This window comes from Rosa rugosa, chromosome 2 (genome assembly GCF_958449725.1).
Source record: "Rosa rugosa chromosome 2, drRosRugo1.1, whole genome shotgun sequence".
Classification (NCBI taxonomy): Eukaryota; Viridiplantae; Streptophyta; class Magnoliopsida; order Rosales; family Rosaceae; genus Rosa; species Rosa rugosa.
Genome location: NC_084821.1, coordinates 48,895,932 through 48,918,637, shown reverse-complemented (window position 1 = coordinate 48,918,637; position 22,706 = coordinate 48,895,932). Strand labels below are relative to the sequence as shown.

At 39.9% G+C, this 22,706-nt stretch overlaps 2 protein-coding genes and 1 non-coding gene across 3 annotated transcripts; 1 reads left to right on the top strand and 2 right to left on the bottom strand.

Moving 5' to 3' along the window:
* Window positions 1-11,956: 11,956 nt before the first annotated feature.
* Window positions 11,957-13,036, bottom strand: LOC133730903 (uncharacterized). Its single transcript, XM_062158407.1, has 2 exons — window positions 12,768-13,036; window positions 11,957-12,668 (listed from the first exon to the last, which is right to left on the bottom strand). The coding sequence occupies exons 1-2, from the start codon at window positions 13,034-13,036 to the stop codon at window positions 11,957-11,959; spliced, it is 981 nt and encodes a 326-aa protein (XP_062014391.1).
* Window positions 13,037-13,772: 736 nt separating this feature from the next.
* LOC133735013 (small nucleolar RNA R71) lies at window positions 13,773-13,879 on the top strand. The gene has a single exon (XR_009858750.1). It is a non-coding gene; the product is annotated as a small nucleolar RNA R71 (small nucleolar RNA).
* Window positions 13,880-20,601: 6,722 nt separating this feature from the next.
* On the bottom strand, window positions 20,602-22,395 carry LOC133730902 (peptidyl-prolyl cis-trans isomerase CYP37, chloroplastic-like). Its single transcript, XM_062158406.1, has 5 exons — window positions 22,114-22,395; window positions 21,940-22,032; window positions 21,623-21,718; window positions 21,003-21,110; window positions 20,602-20,757 (listed from the first exon to the last, which is right to left on the bottom strand). Exons 1-5 carry the CDS (start codon window positions 22,393-22,395, stop codon window positions 20,689-20,691), a joined length of 648 nt encoding a protein of 215 aa, XP_062014390.1. The 3' UTR covers window positions 20,602-20,688.
* Window positions 22,396-22,706: the final 311 nt, after the last annotated feature.

Sequence of the window (22,706 nt, the reverse complement as noted above, 5' to 3'; positions counted from 1 at the left end):
ATAATGTCATTAGACATCGCCACTATTAAATCGGTCAGGATTGCACCTGATGTTAAAAACCGTGCTAACATCAGTTTGTGAAAAAACAGTGTAAACAACGCTATGTCCCTTGTACTGTTGTTTGGCCATGTGCCTTGTTAATTGATGCTACCCTTTGACCAAAAAAAGAAAAAGAAAAAGAAGTTAACAATGGCAAATGGTTGCATATTCTAGAATCCTGATAAAAACTGCAAACTGAATGGAGGAAAATAAAGATAAGCTGAAAATTGGAATAATGATCCTGTTGTTAAAGGAAAATCACATTATGTGCCTTCGTCAAAATGACTGACGAAGAGAAAATCAAGGAATTAGTGATTACCATCAATCAGCATCGATTACATATTTACATATCAATCAGCATTTTATGTCATCATTGTAATTGATATTTCCGTTGTAATTCTATCCCTATATAAAGGGACGATGAAATGAAATGAGTAGACCAATTTCAATTTAATTTTACTTTTACACATTATCAGCACGCTCAGAGTCAATAGCCAAGAGAAAAAACCCTAGATTCGAAGAGAAAAAAAAATCCCAAATTAACCCTAGAATTTTTTTTCTCTGCCGCCACCCTAAACCTAAAAAAAACAATTTCGGCCTCAGCAACACTGCTGCAACAGCCCAGCCTGCAGCCTGCGCAGACCCCGTGAAGCCTTAACCTCAATCTTACTCCTCTTCCCCGGCTTCATCACCTTCATCCTCTCCCTCGTTATCGCCGCCGGTGCGCTCACGACCCGAGAAGGCCAGATCGACGCCCAGCTTCCAACTGCAGCGATCAGTTCCCGGCGCCTCCAGCTGCAGCGATCAGTCCCCGGCATCTCCAGCTCGCACAGACGCTCGCCCAACGGTCCACCTCACGCCTAGCGCTTCCCGCGCCCCTGCCCAGCCCCGGCGACGCGACCCCTGCAAGCCCAGCAATGCGAACTGCACACACCGCCGCCGCCCAGCGCCTCTGCACTTTCAGCCACCCATCTGCAATCCAGGCGGAGGAGGAAGAAGAGAGAAAAAAAAAAAAAAAAAAAAGAGAGAGAAAAGAAAAAAAAAGAGAGGAAGAAGAGAGAAAAAAAGAAAGAAGAAAAAAAAAAGGAGGACCCGACCCAAAGTAAAGAGCCGGCCCAAAAACAAAACAAAGGGGCCCTGCGACCCAGAAAGAAAAAAAAAAAAGAAACAGGCCCCCCCCGGCCGGCCGGCCCAGAAAGAAAAGAAAAAAAAAAAAAAAAGGCCCGTGACCCACTACTGAAAAGAAAGAGGAAGCGACCCAGTTTTTCTCAAGCCCAAAAACATTGCTACGCACGCCTGCATAAACACGCGCGTGCGCTAGGATTGTTTTATTTTCTCAAAACCAAGTATGTTCTCTTTTATTTATTTAATTTCATATTTCAGTATATTTAATTGTTTAGAATTAGATTTTTTTTTTTTAGCATGCTTTATATTTTATTGTTTATGTTTTTATCATGAACTTTTGCGCATGTTTAGTTAGATAATATTGATAATTTTAAGCATGCCTTGTTATTTATGTTTTATATGATTATCTTTAAACATGATTTATATTTTACTTTTTGAGCATGCCATATACATTTTATTATTTATGAAATTTTGAGCATGTTTTGTGATTTCTATTTACGTTTATACAATTATTCCTAAGCATGCTTTTATATTATGCTATTGTTTATATTTTATTTTACGCATGATATATTATTGCTATTATTATGTGAAGCATATTTTTTGTTGCATATTTGTGAAATTTGAGCATGCCATGTAATTTATTTTTTTATATATGCTATGTTTACACATGCTATGATTATTCCTCATTTAGAATGCTATACATAAATTACGTTGCCATGATAATGAAAATTCATGCGCACTATAACCACATAATTACCGTGATAAAGTATTTTCACATAGCATCAAAAAAAATGTGACCATTACGAATCTTGGTCTTGAAATCTAATTCATATTTTTGAAAAATAATTCACGTGGATGTCTTTATGACTACGTAATTTATATCTTCTCTCTTGTTTTATGTAGATGTCTGATCCAACTCGACCTGAATTTGACATTTTAGACTCAGAAGGAATTGAGTACCACCGTTGGGTTTCCGATGTAGAAACTGCCTTTGTGGCAAAAGATTACACTGCCACCATCAAAACTCCTACTGACCCCAAAGGCGATGGACCGTCTGACAAGGTGAAAGCAAATGCCTTAATGTTTCTGAGGCGACATATTGATCCTAGCCTACGCTGGGAGTACCTTCAGTTGAAGACACCAAAAGAACTGTGGGATGCCCTTAAGGGACATGCATTCATGACACCTTGCTCCCAGAACTGACCGTTCAGTGGAATGAAATCCACTTGCTTGACTACAAAAGGGTCAATGACTTCAACAATGAAATGTTGCGCCTAAAGGCACGTCTAAATTTCTATGGAAAGGAACTCACAAAAGATGATATGATCCAGAAGACTCTTTCCACTTTTCCCACTTCAGCACTTATACTCGCGAACCAGTATAGGCTGGAGTATGACAACAAAAGAATCACAACATTCAATAAGCTGATCAGCCTACTGCAAGTGGCTGAGAGGCATAATGAGGTTCTCTTGAACAACAATGCCAGGCCCATTGGGACAAAGAAAATTCCCGAGGCTAATTATGGAAAAGAAAAAGGTGGAAAGAACCCCAAAGAAAAGGGGGTTGGACGTGCTGATCCCTACCTACGTGACAACAATACACCACGTGGAAAGGGACATGGGGGTCATGGTATGGGCTGTGGAGGCCCTCCCAATGTATGGCGCAGAGATGGTGGTGTTGGCCCTAGTGGCCTTGGAAACAAGGTGCAAAGGGCACCTAAGAACCTTTCAGTCAAACAGGAAAGAGTTGGCAATGAACCATGCTTTAGGTGTGGAGTCATTGGGCATTGATATAAGAACTGCCAAGCAAGCAACATAGTTGCAGCCACTTACAAGAGGTATAGGGAGTCTAAAGAACAAGAGGCTCACTATATGGAAGAAGAAAGCCATGACCCAGACGTCAACCTCACAATTGCAGACTTCAATGGCAAAAAGGAACTTGCTCAGTCAATGGATGCTCCAGATTTTGACTGATTGATAGGAGCATAAATGCGACAAATATAATGTGCAATCCTTTACACTTTTCTTAGCTATTTCCTTTAAAAAAGTCAGTTTTAACTTTGTTTTCTTTTTAGGTTGTTCGTGAAGTGATTCAAGAGAAATAGAAGCTTAAAGGGAGCAACGAAGCCATGGATCATGAAGTACTGATGCAGAGGACTAAGTTTGATAAACCTTTTAGCAGGAAATTACAAGGAAAGTCCACGGAAATCATTGTGCAAAACAGTTGCTGCAAAGCAGAAAACTGCAGTTTCAGAATCAGCTTTCTGGGAACTGTTTTGGGGAGAAATTATCGTATGTTTCCAGCAGCACCTTTGCAGAAAGGGCCAGCGATCCTTGAAGACATGATGTTATACTTCAACTAGAGCTAAAGAATTGGTCAGAAGCGTCAACGACGCAGTAGGAAATCAAAGTCAAAGTAGGCTTCCCGATAAAGCAGAAACTGTCAGCTTTTCACGAAGCTTTTTGGGAGATATTTTCCGGCGACTTTCTTGGAGGTTTTCCAGAAGGTTATTGATCATTCTAGAAGATATGATGTCATAGAAAACGTAGTAATCAATAACCATCCAGAATTGTGTCAAGACGAAGTCGTTCCTTGCCCAAGAAGTAAGCTTCAGAGACAGAAATTGAATCCTAGTCAAAACAGGACAGTTTGGCAGGAATCTTAATTAGACGGATTTTGGGTGCATTTTAGAAAAATTGGTATGCCCAAAATAGACGCTCAATTTAACCCTGCAATGATGTAGTCGTCAGTAGTAAAGGATAAGCAAGAATCGTTCGATGCCAGAGATTGAGGGTAACTATATTAATCACACAAAAGAAAACAAAACAAAACAAAACTAACACTAGAAAAAACGTCACACAACAAAAAGAAAAGAGAGAAAGATGGAGGGACAGATAGGGGATAGAAGAGGGTACTGCAATCCTAAAAACGAAACTGATTTGGGGTTTTTGGGTTTTTAACGAAAATAAACAGAAAACAAAGAAAAGAACACGATTTTTTTCGATAAAAGGATAGCTTTATTAACTAAAGGCCAGAAGGCACATACATCAGATGCTGTCTCATACCTAAAATCTATATGGCACAAGCCGCCAAGCAAAAGACAAGTACCTTCACTGTTAACACATGCGCTCACTTATTGAGCCTAAGTACAAGAAATCAAATCTTCACTACTAACCTCTCTTGGAAACGTAAACCTAGTCGCCTAGAGACCTCAATTGGTGTACAACTAGAGAAAACTAAGAAGAAAGTAGAAGAAGACCAGATTTCGAGTAGTAGGCAAGAAGACCAGGAAAGCCCAAGACTTTCCTAAGCCCTTATCTCGAGAATCCTCCGTCGTTACCACTCTAGAGGATTTGCTAGAGGCACGAATTAAAGTGCGTAATTCCTAACAAACATAGAGAGCAGAACTAACCTAGGGTTCCAAAACAAGTGAAAAAAAAAAAAAAAACTAAAAAGTCCAACTAGCCCAAAGAATAAACAGCACCCAAGGCCCAACAACTGGCCCAGCTCAGTTCCATCTCCACCTCCCTACGCTGAGATCGACACGCGCCCGCCGCAAGCAGCCAACGCCTCCACGCCATGCCGCAATCCAGTAGTCGCCACCCAGCTTCAAGGAAACTCCGCCAACAACACGCATCCACCACTGAGAGGCCATCAGAGAATCCCGAAAGCACCCGACCCGAACCAAACTGGAACTGATCCCCTATGCCCCAGAAAGGTCAACCTCACCCTGTCAATGACACTGCGCCGCCGCTTGGATCCAACACCAGTTCGCGCCGCCCCTTGAAACCAGAATCCCACGACTGCCCGAGCCACAGAAAGGCATGAAACCAGAACGAAACCAGATCAACGTTGTCGACATCGAATTACTGCAAATCCTAGAAGCTAGAGAACCGTAGACCACCATCACCCGTCCGGCAGCCTCACACCGACGACGAGACAAGCCCCATGCCGATGATGAGCGCCGCCGGACGAGAGGAACTCGGCGAAAACTTGACCAAGCTTGTGCGCGTGCGGCGCCTTGGAGGACTAGAATATTGTGTTTCGGTTTGTTTAAGAAAAGAACACGATTTTGAATTTAGGGTTTTGAAAGATAATGATGAAGATGTTAGGAACTCTCTTTGATATTTTCAGCATCAACAACCTTCCAAAAATGCACCCAAAATCCGTCTAATTAAGATTCCTGCCAAACTGTCCTGTTTTGACTAGGATTCAATTTCTGTCTCTGAAGCTTACTTCTTAGGCAAGGAACGACTTCGTCTTGACACAATTCTGGATGGTTATTGATTCCTACGTGTTCTATGACACCATATCTTCTAGAATGATCAATAATATTTTGGAAAACCTCCAATAAAGTGGCCGGAAAATAGCTCCCAAAAAGCTTCGTGAAAAGCTGACAGTTTATGCCTTATCGGGAAGCCTACTTTGACTTTGATTTCCTACTGTCTCGTTGACGCTTCTGACCAGTTCCTTAGCTCTAGTTGAATTATAACATCATGTCTTCAAGGATCGCTGGCCCTTTCTGCAAAGGTGCAGCTGGAAACATACGATAATTTCTCCCCAAAACAGTTCCCAGAAAGCTGATTCTGAAACTGCAGTTTTCTGCTTTGCAGCAACTGTTTTGCACAATCATTTCTGTGGACTTTCCTTGTAATTTCCTGCTAAAAGGTTGATCAAACTTAGTCCTCTGCATCAGTACTACATGATCCATGGCTTCGTTGCTCCCTTTAAGCTTCTATTTCTCTTGAATCACTTCACGAACAACCTAAAAAGAAAACAAAGTTAAAACTGACTTTTTAAAGGAAATAGCTAAGAAAAGTGTAAAGGATTGCGCACATTATATTTGTCGCATTTATGCTCCTATCAAATTCCCCCACACTTATTTTTTGCTAGTCCCTTAGCAAAATCAAAACAAAGAAAATAAAACAAGGACTCAAAAGACTCAAAACAAACTATGCCTTCAACATTGTTGTCTCAGAAATCTCTTACTTTCATCAAGATTAGCACGCAACCAAGATTCAATCATCAGAATTCGAGAGTTAATTAAAACATATATTCCACATATAAACATGTAAGACACGGGGGTGACAATGGTGATGGGTGGAGCTCAGCATGTATCCAACAAGTACGATTCAACCTCACAGGATTCACCACTCTCTCTTCTCTCCGATCAAGGCTAATGCTTAAAAGCTTTTTCACTCAAATATATGTGAGAGATGATAATATTTTCGACAAACAAAAAGCTCACATATATAAAGAAAAGAAGGCTATGTCGAAATATATGCTTTTTTTTTTTCCTTTACGATCTCATGAAGGATACCAACTACTTGCCAAACGGACCGAACCATATGCTTAACTCTTGTAACCAATCTCCACAGATCAAAGGCTGCCCATCTTAAGGATCAAAGAGGTCTTAATTCAAGGTTGTAATGGGGCCAAGGTTTAGGGGTTTAAAGAAACAAAAAGGGTAAGGAAAAATCACAAAGTGTTCTAAAAACCTAGTGGAGCCTTAATTGAAGCTTTGAGACGTCTTCTTTTAGTCACCAAGGCATCTTGCAACATTGAACTTCTTGTGTGTCTTTATTGAGGGCCGGATGTCATTGTGTTGGGCTCTTGCTTCATTCTAACCTCTTTTTGTAGTCACAACTAGAGAACCAAGTCCATACATCAATCCATCTCATGCCTTAGCCATATTTTCACTTTTTTTTTTCTTTGCCGTCCATTCTCTTTTTTTTCTCTGTTTTTTTTTTCTTTTCGGCATGTAACAATCATTTTTTTTTCTTATGGCAAGGCTTTTACACTTTTTCAACTCAAGATGTATGACTTGATTCCCCCACACTTCCTTCCTTCCATCATCTCCTTTGTAGTGCCTTCAAAATCTTGTATGTCTCGTGAATTAGCTCCACTAAATTCTTAAAACAAGGGTATGGATATAACAATACTAAGGTTTAAGGTTAGGATTTTGAGGGTGATGAAAGAAAAGGTTTACATGTAGGCTCAAAGGGGTTAAACTAGAGGGGTGTACATCTTGTGTACACAAATAGGGACACATGCTATTTTTGGCTTTGGTGGAAGTTCCTAGGTGCCTTTATCCTTTCCGAAATCAGGGACATGTATTGATAAAAGTTTCGACCAGCACAAGAGCAAGTTCTAGTAATCTCTAGAGTCCGTTAAACTTAATTTGTGGCAAGCAGTCAATCAAAGAGAAAGATAATGAGATCACTAAGCATCGCCAAGAAAAATAGGAGTATAATTTTCAATAAACACTCACAAAGAATGGCACATAGGCTCAAATTCTCACAAGGGTTATTATGAATCAACACTCATGATCAACATGCTCATAATTCTGTACCAAAGTCAACGAAAACCACATCTACTACACAATCATATGCTTTATATATATCGTAATTAACCAAAGAATTCTTTTAACATCATCTCAATATTGTGATCCTCTTTTATCCATAATTTCAGAGATTAAGTTCATCATAGACAGTTGAAAGGCAACCTACGACTCGAAAAACAAAACAAAAACTGAAAACAAGAACTAAAGACTTGAAAAGAAAGAAAATAACTAACGAAATTTTTTTTTTTTTTAAATAAGACTCAAATTTGACAAATTCCCTTCCCCCACACTTGAATCATACATTGCCCTCAATGTAAGGCAAATTAAATCAAACAATGCATAATCGAAGTGTCAAGAAAGGAAATCACAAGATGCAAAGGAAGTGAAAAAGTGTAGAGAAAATCTCCCCCTTGTAGACCTCCCATGCTCACGACCTTTGGAGATGACAACAAAGACCCCAACCTCAAGACCATAAGGCCTTGACTTCCTAACGTAAGCTCCAGGCTAAATTGACTCCAAGGAAGAAGTAAGTGAGGGCAAAGAGGGAAGAAATCATCTTGTTGCATCTTTTGAAACCACAATTTTGTGTCAGTAGCCCATGTTCCAGATCCCATAACTTTTTGATGCAGCGTCAGATGACTGAGATACCACTTGGAGGTGAAATTTGACGTTTCTAGCTTTCTTTGCATATTTGGAACACCTCCTAACTCCAAGTGGGTTGAAAGTTATAGGCCTGTGAAGTTAGAGAAAGAGCAGGAAAACGAACAGAAAATCTGACAGAATGACCTTGACCCACTCAAACCTGTATACAGGGAGCATCCCTGGTCCAATGGAAGATATTTTTGGGCCTGAACGTAGTACACAGATAGAGCTTTGATTACATGTAAAGAACTCCTCATTTGGACCACGGAAATATTCCCAGTTTTGCCTTTTATGTGACACAACTGCACAGTTTTCTGTTTTCCTGGGCTGACCTTGCTGCATTCAAACTGGAACTGGGAACGCATATGAACTCCGAATCTGGATCTGTTGACAACGTTAGATACTAGACTCATAGAGCTGTGGATCCATATATGGAACGCCTCCTAACTCCAGGAGAGCTGAAAACGGCGGCCAGTCAAAGTAGACTGATCGGCACGTCTGGACTCTGTTTTGCACAAAAAGTGACACTTTTTCATATTTTTCTACAACCTTATGACCCTGCACAAACACAAAACATATCAAAAGGGACTAAATATAAAACAAAGGAAGCGAAGAAAACATCCTTTGGGTTGCCTCCCAAGAAGCGCTTGAGTTTAACGTCTTTCAGCCAGACGGAGTTATTGTTTTAGTCCATGTGAGGTGGTGTATCATGGAGGTTCTTCTCCTCCACACTATGCTCCACAAATGCCTCGTAGTAAGGCTTCAAACGGTGGCCATTCACCTTGAATTCGTTCCCACTCTTCTCACTCTTAATCTGTATTGCACCATGGGGAAACACATTAGTAACAATGAAAGGACCAACCCAACGGGATTTAAGCTTACCAGGAAACAGTTTTAGACGAGAATGAAAAAAAAGAACTTTCTGACCCACAACAAAGGTTTTTCCACGAATCATCTTATCGTGAAAAGCCTTTGTTTTCTCTTTGTAAATCCTTGCACTTTCATATGCATCGTTCCTCATCTCTTCCAACTCATTCAGCTGTAGCTTTCTATGAAGTCCGGCCTCATCAATGCTCATATTGAATTCCTTCACGACCCAAAAGGCTTTATGCTCAAGTTCCACAGGTAAATGGCAGGCTTTTCCGTACACCAACCTAAAGGGACTCATCCCTATTGGCGTTTTATACGTTGTTCTGTATGCCCAAAGTGCGTCCTCCAATCTTTGGCTCCAATCCTTGCGGTTGGGATTCACAGTTTTCTCCAATATTTTCTTGATTTCTCGATTTGAGACCTCAGCTTGCCCACTTGTTTGTGGATGATAAGGTGTAGAGACCTTATGAGTGATATTGTACTTCTTGAGCAAAGCTTCAATGGTCCTATTGCAGAAGTGGGATCCTCCATCACTTATGAGTGCTCTTGGCATTCCAAACCTAGAAAATATGTTAGACCGAATAAAATCTGCAACAACTCGAGAATCATTAGTACGGGTGGCTTTTGCTTCCACCCATTTCGAGACATAATCCACAGCAAGTAATATATAAAGAAAACCTTGAGATGAAGGAAAAGGTCCCATAAAATCTATACCCCACACATCAAAAATTTCAACAACAAGAATAGGAGTTAAAGGCATTTGATTTTTAGGGCCTAAATTTCCGGTTCTTTGGCATCTATCACAAGTCAAACAAAAAGCATATGCATCTTTAAACAAACTAGGCCAATAGAAACCAGATTCCAACACCTTAAGAGCAGTTTTCTTAGACCCAAAGTGACCACCACAATTTTTAGTATGACAAAACGATAAGATATGATTAAATTCAGATTGAGGCACACAACGTCTTATCAAACCATCACCACAAAATTTCCATAAGTAAGGATCATCCCAAATAAAACGATTTGCATCTCTTTTAAGTTTATCTTTCCTAGCATGCGATAAAGTGCTTGGCAATTTCTTTGTAACTAAATAATTCACAATATCTGCATACCAAGGAACACTTACCTCAAGTCCAAAAAGTTGCTCGTCTGGGAATGTCTCAACCATAGGAATGGCGTCCTCATCATGTACTATGCGGCTCAAATGATCTGCAACCACGTTCTCACTTCCCTTTTTGTCTTTTATTTCGACATCAAATTCTTGGAGAAGTAGAATCCATCGAATTAGCCTTGGTTTTGCCTCCTTCTTTGAGAATAAATACTTCAAAGCTGCATGATCAGTGTAAATAACAACCTTAGTTTGAAGTAAATAAGATCTAAATTTTTCAAGAGCAAAAACAACAGCTAATAATTCTTTTTTCATAGTTGAATAATTCAATTGAGCATCATTCAAAGTTCGAGAGGCGTAGTAGATGGCATATGGCTTTTTGTCTTTTCTTTGACCAAGTACTGCGCCTACTGCATAATCTAAAGAATCACACATGAGCTCAAAAGGCAAGGACCAATCCGGAGGAAGCATGATAGGAGCACATGTCAGAAGCTCCTTCAATTTTTCAAACGCCACCTGGCATTCCTTAGACCATTCAAACGCCACATCTTTCTGCAATAGTTGACATAGGGGCCTTGCAATTTGAGAGAAGTCCTTGATAAAGCATCTGTAAAATCCTGCATGTCCAAGAAAAGAACAAACCTCTCTCACAGAAGTGGGAGAGGGTAAGTAGCGAACAAGATCAACCTTAGCTTTATCTACTTCTATTCCCCTAGAAGAAACAATATGCCCTAGAACAATACCTTGAGTAACCATGAAGTGACATTTTTCCCAATTTAGAACAAGGTTTGTTTCAATGCAACGTTTCAAGATTAATTCTAGGTTCCCTACGCAATTTTTGAAACTATCTCCAAAAACACTAAAATCATCCATGAAAACTTCAATTATTTTCTCAATATAATCAGAAAAAATACTAAGCATGCATCTTTGAAACGTACTTGGGGCATTGCAAAGTCCAAATGGCATTCGACGGTAAGCAGAGGTGCCAAAAGGACAAGTGAAAGTGGTTTTCTCTTGATCCTCTTGAGCTATGCATATTTGATTATAACCAGAATAACCATCAAGAAAACAATAAAAAGAATGACCAGCTAACCTCTCAAGCATTTGATCGATGAAGGGCAAAGGAAAGTGATCTTTTCTTGTGGTGGCATTGAGCTTTCTATAATCGATGCAGACTCTATGACCAGTGACGGTTCTTTGGGGCACAAGCTCATTCTCTTCATTCTTCACCACCGTTATTCCGGACTTCTTAGGAACTACTTGAACCTGTGAAACCCATTTGGAGTCCGAAATAGGGTAGATAACGCCACAGTCAAGGAGTTTGATAACCTCCTTCTTCACCACTTCCATCATAGGAGGGTTGAGACGTCTTTGAGCTTCCCTTGCTAGTTTTGACCCCTCCTCAAGAAGGATTCGATGCACACAAGTAGTAGGGCTTATTCCTTTGATGTCAGCCAAAGTCCATCCAATTGCAGTCTTGTGTGCCTTGAGAACTTCCACGAGTTGTTCCTCTTGTGTAACAGTGAGTTTGGAGGAGATGATCACAGGAAAAGTTTCATTATCTCCCAAATAAACATACTTCAAGTGATCCGGTAAAGGTTTAAGTTCAAGTGATGGAGCCTGAACCACAGAAGGAAGAAGTTTATTAGTAGATAATTGAATTGACATAGGAGGAGTATACCCTTCATGACGTGGTAGTGTCTCAAGGGAGGCTACGGTTTTGATCATGTCATCATCCAACGTTTCTTTGAGCTTCTTTGTAGAAATTGGGGTGCCATTGCTTGTGAATCCGATCCCTTGCTCAATGGTGGTTTCCAACATGTCCTCATTCATTGCTTTGCTTTTAAGAATTCTTGCGCAAGTGTATCAAAAACATGAATAGAAAAGCAAGAATTAATTTCATGTAAAGGATACCTCATGGCTTCAAAAATATTGAAGCCAATCACTTCGCCATCGAATTCTATGGTCAATGAGCCGGCGTAGACATCAATCTTAGTCCTTGCGGTTCTCATAAAAGGACGTCCCAACAAAAGTGGCGTTGGAGTCAAAGGGGACTCTTCCATCTCCAAAACATAAAAATCCGCTGAAAAAATTAGCTTGTCAACCTGCACAAGAACATCTTCCAAAAGACCTTTTGGATATGCATTAGATCTATTTGCTAATTGAATGATAACATTATCCTTTTTAAGCTCACCTAGGCCTAGAGATGTATAAACAGAATATGGCATAACATTTATGGAGGCACCTAAGTATATCATAGCATTGTCAAATCTAATGTTACCAATCACACATGGAACAGTGAAGCTTCCGGGATCCTTGCATTTAGGAGGAAGTTTTCCATCAATCATGGCAGAAACATTGGCGCCAACTTTCACTACTTCCTTCTCACGAATGTGTCTCCTCGTAGTGCAAAGCTCCTTCAAAAATTTTGCATATTTTGGTACTTGCTTCAATGCATCAAGGAGAGGGATGTTTATTTGCACTTTCTTAAAGACTTCCAAGATAGCTTTCTCACTTTCATCTTTCTTGGATTTTTCAAATCTGCTTGGAAAGGGCATGGAAGAAGGAAAAGTATTAGTATTAACCAGAATGGAAGAGTTGGACGTTTTACCTTTTGTTTCTGGGTTCGTTGGGGATTACAATGAACTTTCAATCCTGGACGTAGCAGGGTCTGGGATTGCAACGTCAGTTTCAATCCTGGACGTTGCTGGGCCATTTTTTTCCTTCCTATTTGAAGTTGGCGTCTCCTCTTCTTCACTAATGTGCACGGTGGTGTTCTTTTGTGCCTTAGGGACGTCATTGATGATCGTTCCACTTCTGGTGGTGATGGCATTGGCAGACTCAAAGCTTCCCTTTGGATTTGGAATAGTATTACTTGGAAGCTTACCACCTTCAGGGCCTTTTGTCATGAAATCAACCACTTGGAAGCTGTTTCTCCATTGCTTCCATCCTCTTTTGCATGAGATTCTGACCTTGCATCAAATTGTTGGTTTGATTTTGCATTTGATTCTGGTTCTGCAACAAAGTCTGAGTAGAAGCAGTTAAAGTTTTGATAATCTCATCATAGTTATTAGAAGAAGATGATGAAGAATTTAAAGGAATAGAGTTTAGAGGAGCCTGAGGTTTTTGGTAGAAGCCAGGTAGAGCACGATTGTAATTGGCGTTTGGGGCAACTCCTTGGACATTGTCATTGTCTCTCCAACTGAAATTTGGGTGATTTCCCCATCCTTCATTATATGTGTTCGAGAAAGGATCATTACGAGGACGATTCTGCCCTTGTTGGAAGCCAATGGCGTTGACTCCTTCATTGTCCATGAGTTGAGGGCATTGATCAGCTGCACGCCCTTGCATCGAGCACACTCCACACGCCATGACTTGTCATTTCATTCCCTGAGAAACAATAGAAGTAAGCTTGTTAATTTTATCTTCCAATTGAACCAAAGTACTTACCTCATGGACCTTTTCACGTGTATGGGTGGACTTGGAACTTCCATACTGTTGTTGATTCAAGGCCCTATTCTCAATTAAGACCATTCCAGCTGCAGGTCCTTGTCAACAAATGATCCTCCAGAAGCTGCATCGAGCATATCTCTTTCCAAGTTGGTGAGACCATCATAGAAGCAAGTGAGCAAGGTTTCCTCCTTCATGCCATGTTGAGGGCATTGAGTGATAAGAGTCTTGAACCTTTCATAATACTCTACGTAGGACTCATCTTGCCCTTGTTGAATGCCACTTATCTTCTTCCTAAGCATGATGATACGAGATGTAGGGAAGTATTTTTCCAAAAACGCTTTCATCATGTCTGCCCAAGATGTGATGCGTCCACTTGGCAACTCATAAAGCCATTGTTTTGCCTTGTCAGCCAACGAAAATGGGAAGGCTTTCAACTTCAAAATTTGCTCGTCAGCTCCTTGTGGCTTCATGCTTGTGCAAATGAACTGAAACTCCATTAAGTGTTGATTGGGATCTTCCATAGAGAGTCCATGGAATGTAGGAAGACGATGAAGTAGCCCAGACTTCAACTCAAAGTCAGCTGTTGCTCCCTTAGCTGCAGCAGGGTGGGTTATACAAGTGGGGACGCCACCTGGTGGAATTACAGAGGTCGAAAGTTGCCTAATGGAGAGAGCCATTGGTTGAGCTGCTGGCGTTGAAGGTTGCTCTTGGAAGAGTGATGAGATGTCGTACATCTCTTCTTCTTCTTTTGGTGAAGACGAGCTTGCTTCCTTAAGCTTTTTGTTGATTCGAATTGTTTTTTGTAACTCAGGGTCAAAAGGAACAAGCTCGCCTTTTGGATTTCTCCTTGTATGCATACACGAATTGAAGTACCTGAGGAGAAAACAAAAGCAACGTTAAGAATCAAAGAAGAAAAACGAAAAACAAGGAAATATATATAGGGTACGAAAAAAAAATGTAAAGATTAAAACAAAAACAAATTTGATTTCAATTAGAAATCGTAAACCAAGTTAGAAAAGAAATAGAATTCTAATCGTTAACAAAACTTTCTCTCTAAGTCGTTCGGTAACTCCTTTCCAACACGACCAGGTAGGTAAGGAACGATTTTGGTGGAGACAAAGCTCACTTGAAAACGCTTCTCGTATCCAGACCAATCCTAGACATCGTGCTGTAATAAGATGCGCCTAGTTGAAATAGAGATAGAGTTAATGTTAAAAACAAGAATTCCAAAACTATTCAAGTATGATTTACAACCCCTAATCGAAACTTTAAACAAACTAAAAATTAAAAGTGTGAAAGATAAGTATTTTTCAATCCCCGGCAACGGCGCCAAAAATTGGTACGCCCAATATAGACGCTCAATTTAACCCTGCAATAATGTAGTCGTCAATAGTAAAGGATAAGCAAGGATCGTTCGATGCCAGAGATTGAGGGTAACTATATTAATCACACAAAAGAAAACAAAGTTAAAACTGACTTTTTAAAGGAAATAGCTAAGAAAAGTGTAAAGGATTGCACATTATATTTGTCGCATTTATGCTCCTATCACTGATCTGCTTTATTTATCTTAGGGCTAAATACTAGTTAGTACCCTGTGGTTTAGGTCCAAAATCAATTCAGTCCCTGGACTTCTAATTTCATCAAAAACACCCCTGCACTTTCAATTTTGATCTAATAGGTCTAATTCGTTAATATTCTGTTATGGGTTCAAGTTATAGTTGGATTATTTGTTGAAAAACTAATTATTTTTAATAGTAGGACTCACTCCTAAATTGACTATGCAGACCACCTCGACACCACAACATAAAACATAGGCTATATATGAGCCACATTAACAAGTTAAATAACTCAATTGTTAGAAAACTAATAAATTGGACCTATTATATCAAAATTGAAAGTGCAGGGGTGTTTTTGATGAAATTAGAAGTTCAGGGACTGAATTGATTTTGGACCTAAACCACAGGGTAGTAATTTCTATTTAGCCCTAAGATAGGAATAAGTAACGAAAGATTGTCTTTATACCAGTCCAATGGCGTTGCGTTGGCACAGGGCTACATCTAGCCAGCAAGTTCATAACAAATGAGGTGTCCGGTCTTGTATTGTGTTAAGTACAATAATGCGCCTCTTACACTTGGGTAAGACACTTCTGCCAATTAACACGTCTTCGTCATCATCCCTGGGACGAAACGTATCCCTCTTAGGGTCAAAACTATGGACGACCATGGGAGTGCATCTTTGACTTTATCAAAATGCAAAGCATTTATTGACACGGTATTCAAGTTCTAAATCTAGACAAAACCGTGTTCTCCCAAGGTCCTTCATCTCAAACTCGGATTTCAGGTGTTCAGCGGTTTCCCTTAACTCTCAAGGGTTCCAATTATGTTTATCAACATAAACTGTGACAATTGCAAATCCAAAACTTGTCATGAAAACACAGGGGCATAGTTCATCATATCCCTTTCCAATCAAGTAGTCACTTTAGTGAGCGTTTTACCCTCATTGCAAACACGCTCCGTGGTCAAGAGCCACTTGATTTGGGTAAATGAAGTACACAAGACCCTTCATTATATTCCGTATCTAGATCCCCATAGAGATACGTAGTGACCACATTCGTAAGCTGCATGTTCAGTTATTCGAAAACTACCAAACTGACAAGGTGGTAGAGTGCAATGACATCCATTACGAGAGAATATGTCTTCTCGTAGTCGATTTTAGGGCATTTTGTGAGAAGCCTTGCGCCATAAGGCGAGATTATCATCTCTTTTTCTCATCACGCTATCTCACGAAGACCTATTAATGTCAACAGGTTTTATGTTAGGAGGTGTTGGCATCTTAGGCCTGAAATCCTTCCTCTTCGTTAGTGAATCCAATTCAACCTGGATCGCATCTTTCCATTTAGGCCAATTTTCTCTACATTGGCATTCTTCAACGGAGTAAGGTTCGATGTCATTGGTCTCAATAATTCCACATCTTCATGTACACTAGTGTAATTCGTAGAGATCTCTATATTCTCATGAATTGGTTCTAACATTGAGGCGTCCCCCAACGATGTCTCTTGGACATAACCACAATCCAGAATATTCTCATGAGACGGATTTTGAGTATCAATGATCAATGGATCGAGTTATGCCAAACTCGCTCTCTTCTTAGGGCGAGAATCCATCGAACCTATGGGTCTCCTATGCTCTCTAGCGGAACCCATGGCCTATGACGCCATTATGCCACTTTGCGGCGTCACCATACCACCATCCATGGTAGTGGTGCCGTACCCATCTCCTTTGGGAGGCACCATGTTCTCTTGTGGGGACATCAATCCTTGCAGACATGTTTGCAGCAGGTATATGTGATCTTGTCACTTTTAGGGGATCAAGATGAGACATAGTGGGGACAGACCACGACAATTCTTGTCGTTCCTGTTGAACATTGTCGTTCTAATCTCCCCCTAATGACGGGAAGACTGTCTCATCAAAATGACAATTCGCAAATCCAGCGAAAAAAAGATCGCCTGTCAAGGGTTCTACATAGTGGACTTATAGTTGGAGACTTATGTCCAACACAAATATATATATGCATTTGTTGCAATGACTCATGTTGATGCGCTGTGGCGGCGCAATTGGCACATAAACCACACACTCAAATATGCATAAGTACGAGATATTAGACTCGAACCCAGTCACTAGCTGTAACGCAAATAAAAGTTGAGTGGCTGCTATGAGTCGTAGACGAATTAGCATAGCTGCATGCGATATTGCATAACCCAAGCGGAAATATTGGTGCGCATTACCAAAGTCCGGGCTACCATCGTAGTCTTTTAATGGTGGCTTTTCCGCGAGACCAATTGGGTGTGTACATGGGAATATGATACTTGATATCAATACCCAATGATATGCAATAGTCATCGAAAATTTTCGATGTAAACTCTCTAGCATTATCAAGTCAAATTGACTTAATGGGATGATCTGGGTAGTGAGTCCGTAGCCATATGTTCTGGGCTAGGAGTTCATCATAAGCAGCATTACGAGTGGATGATAGCACGACACGTGACCAGTGTGTCCACACATTAACCAACACCATAAAACATCTAAGCAGTCCGCAAGTTGGTTGAATCGATCCACAAAATCCCCTTGGATTCTATGTAAGAATGAAATTATTTCTTTAGTGTCATTTGCATAGGATGGTCTTGATCCTAAAAAAACAGGCTTTACAGAAAGAAAGATTGGCCTTATAATCAACCAATGAAGGTTTTGGTTAAGCCAGAATGTCACAATTTACTTTGAGAAGTAGAGAGAGGAGCTAAGTCTCCGTACATGGCGTCAATGCCATGTATTGGCCGCAGGGGGTGGGCGGTGCCGGCCATGTGTGGCCAGTCTTGCACAATCATGGCGCCATGAGGTGCATGTGCAGCTCCTCAAACCAATTCTTGGTTCTTACTTTTTTTCGTTCTGAAAAATGGATGTCCGTGTGAAGTCTTTAATACACGGATCATCATATATGTCACGACCTGGGTGTCCCAAACGGTCATGCCAAAGCCTATATGTGTCAGAATCCCATAAATCATCTCTCATGACATGGTTGGATTCAATGACTCGAATAGTGGTTGCATACAACCCACTAGAGTGACACATAAGTTTCTCTAATACTCGTTTATGTCCGTAGTCATTAGAGGTAATGCAAAGGAACTCTTGTCCATTCTCACAATGTGTTTCCACATGAAAACCATTGGCTCTTATATCTTTCAAATAAAGTTCGAATTAAGGTATGTCCAAGACATTAAGTAAAAGAATCGACACTTTATTAATAGCCAATGATTACATCGAAGTTTCTTAACCAAAGTCTAATCCAAAAATAAAAGTCAAACTTAGACAGATTGTAGTCACTCAATCCGTTCGGTGACTCCAATCAAATATAACCAAGAAAGTAGGAAAAGATGTCGGTGGAGCGAGGCTCTCTTAAGTACCACTAATCTCAATTACTTTCCTAGACATCATACTTAATTAGGTGAGCCAAGTGAGAAAGAGTTAAAACAAAATGTCATTTATTGATTTAAGGCATAACTGCCATTACATAATTCTTGGAAATAAAAGACTATTCTAAATAAAAATCTGCGGCATTTTGTCTTCATCGCCAGATTTAAAGTGTGAGGCAGCTACCTTCTTAGGTACATTGCAAACTCAGGCCCATTGATCAGACGTTCCATATCAGAAATAGATACCATGAAGAGGATTCTCCCTTGATTGAGGCGCATGGGCGCAATGTGCATGGTCCCTAGGACCTGAGGCGTTGGAAGATTATGACCATGGCCAACGTTGGCTCTATGGTTTCCAATCCTTAGTCCCTCAAAATCACGGCTCCTACGGTGGCTTGATTGTCGCCTTTGGCGACTACCTTCATGAGCATTTCGATCATATGGATCATGATGTCTATGGCGACTTTCTCTAGCCATGGGACGATGCTCTGGATAGCTATCTCGAAGCCTATCAATTTCTCTTCTCACAAGCTCGTTATCTTGCCTTTTAGCAATTTCCATAGCTTCAATAAGCTTTTGAAAGCTTGTGATCCGTCTTGCATTTATATGAGTCCGAAATAAATCACAGGACCTCATAGCATAGACAGGGAAGGTATTGAGGGTTTTCTCAATCAATTGTTCTTCTGTGATCGTCTTGCCACAGAAGCGCATCATTCCTGTGATGCGGAGAGCTTCCGAATAAAATTGTATGACTGTATCAAAGTCAGAGAAGCGAAGATCATTCCATTCTGCTTCTAAATTCAGAAGGATGGAGTCACGAACATTGTCATAACGTTCACGAAGCGCTTGCCAAAGCTTTATGGCGCTATCCTCATTCATGAACTCAAACTGGAGGTCTCTATCCATATGACGCATCATTAGGGCAAGTGCCCTGGAATTGTCAATCTCAGTTTGAGGGTCTGGAGCAGTTCCTTCAGAACAAAGCTCTTGGATTGTGTGCAATAGATCACGGGAAATAAGATGGAGCTCAACGTCCTGAGCCCACAATAGGTATCTTTTGCTTGCATAATCCAATGGAACAAAATCGAGTATGTTCAAGTTTGACATCCTGAAAAAGGGGTGAAACAAGAACGAATTAGTTTCGGAGCTAAACTTCCACAAAAAACTAATAATAATAAGATTTTCGAGCTATGCTACCAAGAAATCAATTTCCAAGAATAATTGGATTAGACCAAACAATGATGTTTAATATGGTCACAATTTGATGCTTGCGGACGCTCTTAGTCCGAATATTATGAACACTCTTAGTTCATTGATTACGAACGCTCTTAGTTCGTTTATTATTAACACTCTTAGTTCATTGATTACGAACGCTCTTAGTTCGTTTAGCGTGAACCCCCACAATTCCGCTTATTAAATAATCGAACTCATGTTCGTATTATACAAATCCTACAGCAAATAAAGGAATTTAAAGACAAGAAAGCATGAACTTTAATCGTAAAAACTTACTTGTTGATTCGGAGTTTGGGTCACGCGCGTGTTGATGCAGGAGTGATGGAGCGAAGCTAATCGAGGAGATGATGATGCGAGGCTTGCAGTGGGTCGGATGCGCGAGGCAGCAAGGGCTGTAGCGTTGCGGGGCTGCAGGTGCAAGGGCAGCAGGGGCTGCAGCGTTGCGCGGGCTAGGGCTTGCGGCTAGGGCTTGAAGGCTGCGGCAGTTTTGGGTTTTAGGGTTTTGTTTTTTTTTCTCTCTCTTAGGCTAGGGTTAAAGCTCGTGCTGATAATGTGTTTAAGTAAAAAAAAGGAATTGCAGGGAGAATTGTGTTGTATTATTGATAATAGGAGCCCTTTATATAGGGAGTTTACAGAGTACATGAAAGGTAATAGAATCCGAACATAACTAGGAAATCTAGAACCTTCTCCTATTACAACTCTACGACTAAAACCCTAGTTTGAAGAGGCACACATGATGTCAACATCCTTCAACACGAACAGATATATGTACTAAAACTTTGAAAGTTTGCATACCTAAATGTATTTAATAAGGGAGTTTCAAATGACTGACTAATTTAGCTTTCAATAGTTAAATGAATGTAGTATATATCATCACCCAAACAGATGAAGAATATCACTCAAAAGGAACTACTGAGATAAGACTGACCTTGGGTATCTCTGGTATTGCTCAGGCAACAAGAATGACAGGCCTGGAGCCTGTTGCACAGAATATCAAATTATGATTTTAGACATGTCATTGTATAATTAGCCCCTATATATATATATATATATATATATATATAAGAGAAATGAATACATTGCCAATCTTTTTTACAATTTCTATGACTTCAACACAATTCATTTTATTCTTTTGAAAAAGCATCCATATATATGTTGATTTTGATATATCTATGTAACAAGTCTAAAACTGGAACCTAATGCTATTGATTGGTTGTGTTTACCTGTAATAACTCAAACTCAGCAATGGTATCCAGTGAAGATGCAAGCGCCACAGATACTTTATCTGCATCCTTATCCTTTATATATCCAAGAAGAACTTGCAATCCATCCTGGAAAACTAAGAAAAATGCAATAACATTCTTACAGTCTCTGCAGTGAATAGCCTAACTTCATGCCATTCGAGCTTTCATAATTATGTCAAGTAACATGCAGAACCATACATCTACTCCCGTGCTTCCTTTCTTCTCTATAGTGTTAATGATGGGCAGCTAGGATTGGGATAGTGTACATATTATATGTGGAGCATCATAAACAAGTTTTTTTCTTAGACAAAACCTTTAGACCAACAAGAACTTTGACTTCTGGCCAATCAGCCAAAAAAGACTAACAAGAAAACAATAGTCAATTTGACCTCGGAAAACATCTAAAAGAAAATGAAGTGTAGAATTGTAACAGTGATGTTTTGAGCCTAAAAATGTGCTCATAACAATAATATCAATGTTCTTTTTTTACCTATTCGTTCATCAAATATAATATTGTGTCACAATGCAAGAAGAAATAATATAGTGCTAACTGCCTTCTCATGAATGTTTCCTTTTTCTTCCAATGGACCTTTGCATACCTTTCCATCGATAAGAGATGCATATAAGGTGGAACCCTTCTCCCTCAAGTCTGTGGGTACACTTGCCAAAATTGAGTCCTTTTCATCTGTTGCTATCTAAGGAAAAGAAACAAGAACTAAGAATATTAAATCAAACATAGGTAGGCTAAACAACATACATGCAATGTATAATGAATGTAAGAATACAAGTGCTCAAAAGAGCATGTCGTTTCTACATGTTATTATCTCCACAATTACAGTCGGTCTAAAAAAGTAGGCAGATCATATGTACAGAATTTGCTGCCAGGTAGCAGTCCTGGAACAGAAGCAAAGTATACCTTTAGAGCTTTTTTCACATGATTCCCCTCCATGGTTCCATAAGGCTTTCTCTGTGGGATTCTCAGCAAGTAAAGTATCTCCTCCAGAGAATCCTAGAAATCGAAGCAAGTGCGTCCCAAACTGATTAACTTTGAACAATAAGGAGCATTATTAAATCAATAATCAGTAACAACCTGCATGGCCTTCATGTTTGTGTTTGCAGGTATAGCCCTCCTTAAAGCTAACTCTCCTGTTCTGGGAACCTTAGTGTCTGGAGAATAAAGAACCGCATTCGCAGGTGATATAGGCCAAAACTCCCAACCAACCAAAGGAAGCGGCGAGGGTATTTGGACAACCACAAGTATCACAGCAATTAAACTCTCAAGTTTCTTTTTATATCCATTAGTTGACATGTAGGAATTGGAAAGAGTACTACGTACGTTGGTCTTCGAGTCCCTGCATGACTGAAAACCCATTTCAAAAGAAGAAAAACATCGCAAAGAACAACAAAATCATCTGTTCATGCATTACACGAACAAAATAATCTCTTAAGACACCGAAAATCATGTCGAAACCCTGAAGATTAATAACACTAATTTTTGGCATGAAGTAATTGAGACAATGGACGGAAAACCAATAAAATTTGAAAGCTGCTGAACATATTATCCCATTAAAAAGAAGCCAAGATGCTTTAGTACCATATGGCTTACTACATTATATTGCATTAAATTCATGATTCCGTCAAAAATCCAATATAACAATCCCATGTGTAGTGCATGTGCTTGTG